Source organism: Podarcis raffonei, chromosome 4 (genome assembly GCF_027172205.1).
Source record: "Podarcis raffonei isolate rPodRaf1 chromosome 4, rPodRaf1.pri, whole genome shotgun sequence".
Taxonomy (NCBI): Eukaryota; Metazoa; Chordata; class Lepidosauria; order Squamata; family Lacertidae; genus Podarcis; species Podarcis raffonei.
The window spans coordinates 15,822,234-15,830,901 of record NC_070605.1 but is presented as its reverse complement, the minus strand read 5'-3'; the positions used below and the strand labels follow the sequence as shown (position 1 = coordinate 15,830,901).

Below are 8,668 nucleotides of genomic sequence, written 5' to 3'. Positions count from 1 at the left end.
CTACTATTACTAACATTTGCGACGATATTCACTACAAAAGAAAATGCCTCTTTGTTTCCAGAAGAGAGAGAGAGAGATCTTCCATATCACAGATCTTCCAAATGTGCAAAAAAATAAACAGTAAAACAGATTTATTCTGCACACCTAACAGAAGATACAATCGTTGGCCATTAAAAAGGGAGCCAGTTCACTAGTATATATTTCTACTGGATACTAAGCTTTACCTAACGCTGAGAACTGGATCTTCGATAAGCAGGCTCATTTCATTAATAAAATTAACTTCCATTGTTTATAGAGCCATTTATATTTCGAAAGACTTGATTGCATGGAGGCGGGGGCGCTGGAGGGGGGTGGGGAGCCTTGCTAAGAGGTTCCATGCCAGTACTTGCCATTTTTCAGGGACGAAAAAGGTACATTGTCGGATCTAATGGCAATTGAATATTTACCATGTAGGGAATACAGCTTTGGCTAAATTGCTAGGTCCTCAACTGTGTGTAAGAAAACAGAGCGTGGTACGGATATGAGGCCAGCAGCTTCTAAATATGTCCTCTTGTAAAAAAGAGAACCACAATTGAATTTTCAAGTAAATCTCCATTACGAGTTTGTTCGTATCTCCCCACCTAATCAATCTTGCAGGGGGGCTGTGAGAGGTTGTCTGCCCTTTGCAGTAAGATCCTCTGGGAGTTTGCAAGGAAACTCAATAGTATAGTAGTACCTCAGGTTAAGTATTTAATTCATTCCGGAGGTCCGTACTTAACCTGAAACTGTTCTTAACCTGAAGCACCACTTTAGCTAATGGGGCCTCCTGCTGCTGCTGCGCCGCCGGAGCCCGATTTCTGTTCTCATCCTGAAGCAAAGTTCTTAACCTGAAGCACTATTTCTGGGTTAGCAGAGTCTGTAACCTGAAGCATATGTAACCTGAGGTACCACTGTACATCACCAGATTTGCCTGCAGAAGGTTCACAGAGCTACAATCTCCAGAGTGGCTTAACAGTGCCTCTTCACAGTAAACCACCAAGGATGTACAAAGTTGCAGACTTTTTAATTTTAGGGAAAAGGCGTCATGATATATAAATGTAACATTCGGCACGGCATGGGAAAAGTGGATAGAGAAGAGTTTTTCTCCCTTTCTCACAGCTCTAGAACTTGCGGACATCCAATGAAAGCGAATCTTGAAAGATTCAGGGCAGATAAAAGCGGGCCCATAGTGCAGCGTGTAGTTAAAACAATGGAACTCACTGCCACAGGATTGGCAGTGAGGGCCACTAGGCTAAAAGAGAATTAGACAAATGAAGGGAGGAGAAGGCTATCCACGGCATAGGAGCCAAATCCTAGGGGCTGAGATCCCTTTGCCCCCCCCCCCAATAAAATATTTGAGCGCCCCACCAGTTGATAGGCATTGCCATTCAAATGGTGTGCATGGGCAGCATCATGCAAAGCGAGGCTTACCTGCTCCCTCCCCCCCAAATATTTTATTCAAGTTGGCTTAGCACCCCTGATCGCAGGCAGCAACGCTTATGAACAGCAGTTTCTGGAAACCACAGAGCTCCTGGGCTCAGCTCCTGCTGGTAGGCTTCCCAGAAGAGGCATCTGGTCAACTCCGGTGAGTCCAGGATGCTGGACGAGATCGAGATGGGTTGATCCAGCAGGGCTCGTCTTACGTCCTTAAGGCAGTTTTCCCAGGCTGCTGCGTCTGATCCGCACGAAGCGTAAAAAAAGTCGCGCCAAACTTTGCCAAAACTTCTCGCCGCGGTTCCTTCGGTTGGGGATCCTTTGAAGCCACCCTTTGCGACGACCTTGGGCCGCTCTTTCGCTCGCTTGCCAAGGGGTGTCTCCCCACCCTCCACCCCACCCTCGCCCGCCTCCGGGCCCTCCCCCTCGGCCTGCCTTCCCCTTCTCCCCGGCGAGCTCGCGATCAGATCCTGGGACCGGCGCGCCAGGCAGCTCGCTGCGCAGCGCCTCGGCCGCGCCGTCGGAAGAGGAGGCGGCGGCGGCGGCGAGGAGGGCGATGCAGAAGCCGGCCGGCCAGAAGGAGCGCCTCTACAAGCTGCTGGTCATCGGCGACCTGGGCGTGGGCAAGACCAGCATCATCAAGCGCTACGTCCACCAGAACTTCTCGCCGCACTACCGCGCCACCATCGGCGTCGACTTCGCGCTCAAGGTGCTCAGCTGGGACCCGGAGACGGTGGTGCGGCTGCAGCTGTGGGACATCGCGGGTGAGTGTGTGGGGGGTGATGGGAGGGGGGAGCGAGGAGCAAAGGTAGGTCCGCCTTTTGACACGGGGTGGGTGCGCAGGGGGTTGGAGGTGGGAGTCAGGGGTAGAGGTAGAGATAAGTCTCTCCACTGATCCGGGCTGGGTGCGCCAGGCGCAAGAGGGGAGAGGGGAGGAGGTTGGTCCCCCCACTATCTTGGAGTGGGTGCTCCAGGCACGGGTGTGTGGCGTGCGAGTCAGATGCGTCCCTCTACTGACCGGGGTGGGGGGCGAGTCCAGTGCTTCCTTGCCTTCAGGGCCGGGCGTGGAATTGCGTGAAGTAATAATACTAGACCGGCTCAGAAGCTGCCTTCTAAACTCTCTGGTTGGAGCCTGCTAAGCCCTACTCAGAGGAGACCCATTGGGATCAATGTGCATGGCTCCACTGAAGTGCGTTGGGTCTCCGAGGGCGAGGATCCCAGCCAAAAACATGGCATGTTTACTCTGTGATCCTGTTGACCTCAAGGAAGTAATAAGAAAATTATTAGTAGTATTAAGTATGCTTTAGGGTAGTAGCAGGCTGGAAGCATTTTCCAACCCCCGTTCAGGAGCTGTGTTCAAAACTTATGTGTGTGTTTCAGCTCGGTTGAATCGGTAGTCCCACAGAGTCGAGTGTGACTCACTTCACTGTGTCAGGATTTCAGCCTTCTTGCACTTCCAAGTCTTGTTTACTTTAGTTAAGAAGCTGAGTTTATGCAGTTTACTCGGTTGTAAGGCGCATGAATTCCATGCACCAAGTAGCATTGCTATCTTAAAACACTTTCAAGTTCAGCGCATTGAAATCAGTGGGATTTAATCTGGCTGGGTCGCCCTGTCAATTAATTAATTAATTAATTAATTAATTAATGGAAAGAGTCTAGCCAGAGTTAAGCATTTTTAAGCCCCTGCTGGTTTTCATTGGAGAGATTTAATGTGTGTAACTCCCTTCTCAGAATCCATGAGATTTTAAAAGTGCCTTAACTGTGGGCAGTTCTGTGATACTCTGTTTTGAAATATTTATTCAATAGTTATTACAGGAGCAAAACAAAACAAAAAAACCTCAGACCATTATGAGTTGCTGTTTTTTTTAACCTTTATTGGCATAAGTTTAAACAATAAAGGCATACGAAGTCATCCAAATACATTAAGAATCCAAACACATAAAATATATAAAAGGCTCGGTAGCCACCGCTGAAGATATCAGACAACTTTAGATTTAGCTTTAAAAATCCCGGCTAAGTATCCCAAAACAATCTTGGTCGTTTCGGGAATATCATCCCTCAACAAGTATTGGGTTATAGATTCTTTATGTAACTGTTTAAATCACACACGCCCATCCAAATTTCCATTGATTTCAGTAGGAATCCAGATATCTAGATATCTCTACTCTAAGGTAAGGCCAATTGAGTTAAATGACACTTACTCCCAGATAAGTGTGTGTAACATTGCAACCTTAATAAAAAATTAAAAAATAGTCCAGTAGCACCTTAGAGACCAACTAAGTTTGTTGTCCAGTGTATCTGAAGAAGTGTGCATGCACACGAAAGCTTATACCTAGAACAAACTTAGTTGGTCTCTAAGGTGCTACTGGACTATTTCTATATTTTTTATTTTGACTGCATCAGACCAACACAGCTGCCTGCCTGAATTGCAGCCTTAAGTATATGCATCATCTCTTCCTTTGAAATTAGGAATGCTTGATCTTGGTTGGATGTTGCCTTTAGAATGCAAACTCTTTGATGCAGAGGCCTTCCTTTTGCACCCATTATTCTAGCTGTATTCATAGGTAAAGGTAAAGGGACCCCTGGCCGTTAGGTCCAGTCATGGACAACTCTGGGGTTGTGGCGCTCATCTTGCTTTACGGGCCGAGGGAGCCGGCATACAGCTTCCGGGTCATGTGGCCAGAATGACTAAGCGGCTCCTGGCGAACCAGAGGAGTGCATGGAAATGGCGTTTACCTTCCCGCCAGAGCGGTACCTATTTATCTACTTGCACTTTGACGTGCTTTCAAACTGCTAGGTTGGCAGGAGAAGGGACCAAGCAAAAGGAGCTCACCCCGTCGCAGGGATTCGAACCGCCGACCTTCTGATCAGCAAGTCGTAGGCTCAGTGGTTTAAACCACAGCACCACCCGCATCCACCCGCTGTATTCATATGTCACAATAAACAATAGTTAAACATCTTACCGTGAATGCAGAGATCGCTCCCACTTCATTTCTCCCCTAGTACAAGTAGGAGCACAAACCCTAGTTTAGTGGGATTGTGGATTGCTTTACTCCAAACCATGGTCTCTTCCAGGCAACCTGATTTGCTTGTGGAGAGGTCCAAAAGCAACTTTTTGCTGAGCATCCACTCTCAATTTGTTTTGGGGAAAGTTAGATGACATTACATCAGCAAGTGTATTTTCCCGTCACTTTCCTTCTCTCAAAATTCTTGCTGTTTTTTCGGAAGCGGGTTTGTTGCACAAGAGCTCCAAACCAACTTTGTCCCCCACAAACTGGTAAGCCAGGAACAAACCTCAGCTTCGCCATGACTTCTGGGTTAGATGTAACGCTAAACCATGGTTTGTTGCTTGTACTAGGGAAGGAGCATTTTCAAATAACAATTTACTATGCTTTTACTGTGGCACACAAAAACAGCCTCTGTCAAGCATGATGCACATTCTGTAAAAAGCAATGATAACAAGGAAACCAGATGCCTTCATCTGTCCCTGCAGGTGTGCCCCCAAAGGCTCCTCCATTGTCCCCCGAGACATATGGAAGCCAACCAGCCAACCAACCATGGATCCAACATCTGGGGCTTCCACCGGAGGGAGAGAATAGACCATTTCAGATGGTTTCTAACTCCTATCCTGCTCCAAAGGGGTGTCCGTAGGGATCTGCAGGAGCAATTGATGATTATCACTCCCCCCTCTCCACCCACAGGAACATCCAAGTAGTGGAGACCCTCTCTAGGCAACACTGGATGCAACCTGTTTATGTTTCTTAGATGCATGGCTACGAAATGTCAGGTGTGCCCTTGAAAGTATAATGTGCAAATGGGGACGAACCTGTGTTTGCAGCACTTTGTGCGGCTGCAGTCCTCAACTTCTGCTCTAGACTAGAGAGTGAGCCCCACTGAATTCAGCTCTGTCTAGGCTTGCACAGCCAGGGGGCACATTTCAAAGAATGCTGAGTTTCTGCCCAGCCACCGACCCATTTGATAGAGCTGAAGCATGCACAAGAGCGTAGGCTCTCTGCATGATCAGAATCTTTACAAAAGTCACATGCTTTTTAGCTGCCACCCTCATTTTGCTCCAACCACATCTCTAGCAAGCAAGGAAAAAGCACGAGTTCATGAACATTTTTATTGCAATAAAATAGCCAGCAGATAAATGGATTCTTCAGCGATCATCATGTTCTAGGCCAAATTGCTGCAGTACATTGTTGCAAAAAATTAAAAACCAGTTGCCTTTGGCCCTTAAGAAGAAAAAGAGTTTGGATTTGATATCCCGCCTTTCACTCCCTTTAAGGAGTCTCAGAGTGGCTAACATTCTCCTTTCCCTTCCTCCCCCACAACAAACACTCTGTGAGGCGAGTGGGGCTGAGAGACTTCACAGAGAAGTGTGACTGGCCCAAGGTCACCCAGCAGCTGTATGTGGAGGAGCGGGGAATCAAACCCGGTTCCCCAGATTACGAGTCCACCACTCTTAACCACTGTACCACACTGGCTAAATATAGGAATGGTCCGTGTCTGCCTCCTGAACTGGGTTTGCTGAAGCTTACCTGGATGGGCAGGATGGTGCTGAGGTTGGGGATGTACATTTGCAATGGGGGAAGTACTGGAGTAGCTCTTTGGGACAGCCCTGAACTCACCCCTGCACCAACCAGGGATGCTGCAGCAGCACCTGTGTTGAGAATAAGCTCCACAGCCCAGTCATACCTTCCACTCCCACTTACACAGGAAACTTCATGCGTAAAGCATATTACAGTGGTACCTTGGTTCTCGAACTTTATCCGTTCCGGGAGTCCATTTGAATCCCGAAGCCGTTCAAAAACCAAGGCTCGGCTTCCGATTGGCTGCAGGAGCTTCCTGCACTCAAGCGGAAGCCGTGTTGGATGTTCGGCTTCTGAAAAATGTTCGCAAACCGGAACACTTCCAGGTTTGCAGCGTCCAGGAGCCGATTTGTTTGGGAGCCAAGCTGTTCGACAAGCAAAGTACCACTGTACTTTGTAGTTTCTGCTTTTAATTTGGTGTGTTGACTTTACTTGCCAGTGTTGTCCCGCTCATGCATTCTACAGAATTCTTATGCTTAATTTCTTCTTTTTGGCCACCAATGCACAAGACCTCGGGGTCCGCATCACATGTCGCAATATATTGTAGTGCTGTGGCCTATTACAGAATTGTCACTGAAATATTTATCCGATAGTTGTTGTTTTTAAAACAATTTGTTCTACTTTTTTTTTAAAAAAATGTGGTTTTTCCGTTTTGCTGTAAGGATTCTCTTTCTCTCCCAACTGCACCCCTGGCCATTCCTTCGGTACCATGTCAAGAATAATATGTTTTAGAGGCATGCATTAACTGCCTCTACAAAAACAACAGCAACCTATAATCCAGTATTCCTCAGATGAGGGTTTTGCAAATAAATAAATAAATAAAAAATATATATATAGCTACAGCTTTAATTTCTTTAAACTCTCCTCTTACTGATTCCCCCTCCCTGTCTCTCCCTAGAATTACATAAAATGAGACCAGGGAAATAAAATTCCTAACGTTCTTTTGGAATTAAAGGATTTTAGGTGCTTGTGCTGCGCGTTTGGCAGGGCCGATACGAACAATAATTATGCAATGGTGCCATTTGCATCTCATCCCTTTGACATTGTGCACACATACCTGGCTTGTTAAACTGCCTCTATACCTCTAGGATCCTGCACTGGCGCTAAGTCTTTAGCATTCTTCTTACATTGCATTGGCGGCTCCCATGGAACTCCTTCCCTTATCATTGGGTTCCTAAATGAAATCTCTGGCTACATAGGAGGAGTTCGCCTAGTTGCCTGTTCCTATTCTGCTGTTGCCCCGCCCATGGAAATTATTCACGTGGGGAGGAACCACACTGTTGACTGTTCTAATGGAGGCTGGTATGCAGGGAGATGTGGGAGACCAACAGTTTGTTGTTGTTGTTGTTTAGTCATTTAGTCGTGTCTGACTCTTCGTGACCCCATGGACCAGAGCACTCCTGTCTTCCACTGCCTCCCGCAGTTTGGTCAAACTCATGCTGGTAGCTTCAAGAACACTGTCCAACCATCTCGTCCTCTGTCGTCCCCTTCTCCTTGTGCCCTCCATCTTTCCCAGCATCAGGGTCTTTTCCAGGGAGTCTTCTCTTCTCATGAAGTGGCCAAAGTCTTGGAGTCTCAGCTTCATGATCTGTCCTTCCAGTGAGCACTCAGGGCTGATTTCCGTCAGAATGGATAGGTTTGATCTTCTTGCAGTCCATGAGACCAACAGTAGGCAGAGCCAAAGCCAGTGTCCCATTTTCCCATGCAGACCAGCCTTCTTTGGACTCCGCCTGACCATCTTGGGCTCCTCTCTTGCAATCTGGCAGAAAGAAAGAGCCCCACTGCACCGTCAGCCTCCATGCCACCAACATAACAGAAAATGGGCGTCTTATCTCTGCATGGAAAAATGCAGGATAGTAGCTCGTATTTGCACTTTGTTATGGTGTTTGGATGGGACGCAGGTGGCACTGTGGGTTAAACCACAGAGCCTAGGGCTTGCTGATCAGAAGGTTGGCGGTTCGAATCCCCGCAATAGGGTGAGCTCCCGTTGCTCGGTCCCTACTCCTGCCAACCTAGCAGTTCGAAAGCATGTCAAAGTGCAAGTAGATAAATAGGTACCGCTCCGGCGGGAAGGTAAACGGCATTCCGTGCACTGCTCTGGTTCGCCAGAAGCGTCTTAGTCATGCTGGCCACATGACCCGGAAGCTGGACACCGGCTCCCTCGGCCAACAAAGCAAGATGAGCGCCGCAACCCCAGAGTCGGCCACGACTGGACCTAATGGTCAGGGGTCCCTTTACCTTTACCTTTACCTTAGGGTGTTTGGAAATCGTAACTTGTAAGAAGAGCCTGCCGGATCAGGCCCTTGGCCCATCTAGTCCAGCATCCTCTTCTCATGGAGGCCAACCAGATGCCCATGGGAAACACACAAGCAGGACCTGAACGCAAACTCACTTTCCCCTCCTGAGGTTTCCAGAAAGTGGTATTCAGAAGCAAAGCTGCTTCCGTCCATGGAGGCAGAACATAGTCATCATGGCTCCTAGCGACCATTGACAGACTTACTCTCCATGGTTACAACAACAGCCAAGGCAACATTTTTCCACCTTTGCCGCATCAAGCAGTTGGTCCCTTACCTTTCCCGCCCCGACCTGGCCACAGTGATCCATGCGACGGTCATCTCCAGGCT

The 8,668-nt window shown here is 47.9% G+C and overlaps 1 protein-coding gene across 1 annotated transcript in view; it reads left to right on the top strand.

The window, feature by feature from the left end:
• The first annotated feature begins 1,881 nt into the window (after window positions 1–1,881).
• The window catches only part of RAB38 (RAB38, member RAS oncogene family), a 33,359-nt gene continuing 26,572 nt past the window's right edge, over window positions 1,882–8,668 (top strand). Inside the window, exon 1 of the mRNA XM_053385548.1 lies at window positions 1,882–2,216. Coding sequence (XP_053241523.1) covers window positions 2,009–2,216 — 208 coding nt within the window. The 5' untranslated portion in view covers window positions 1,882–2,008. The remainder of the gene's footprint in view (window positions 2,217–8,668) is intronic.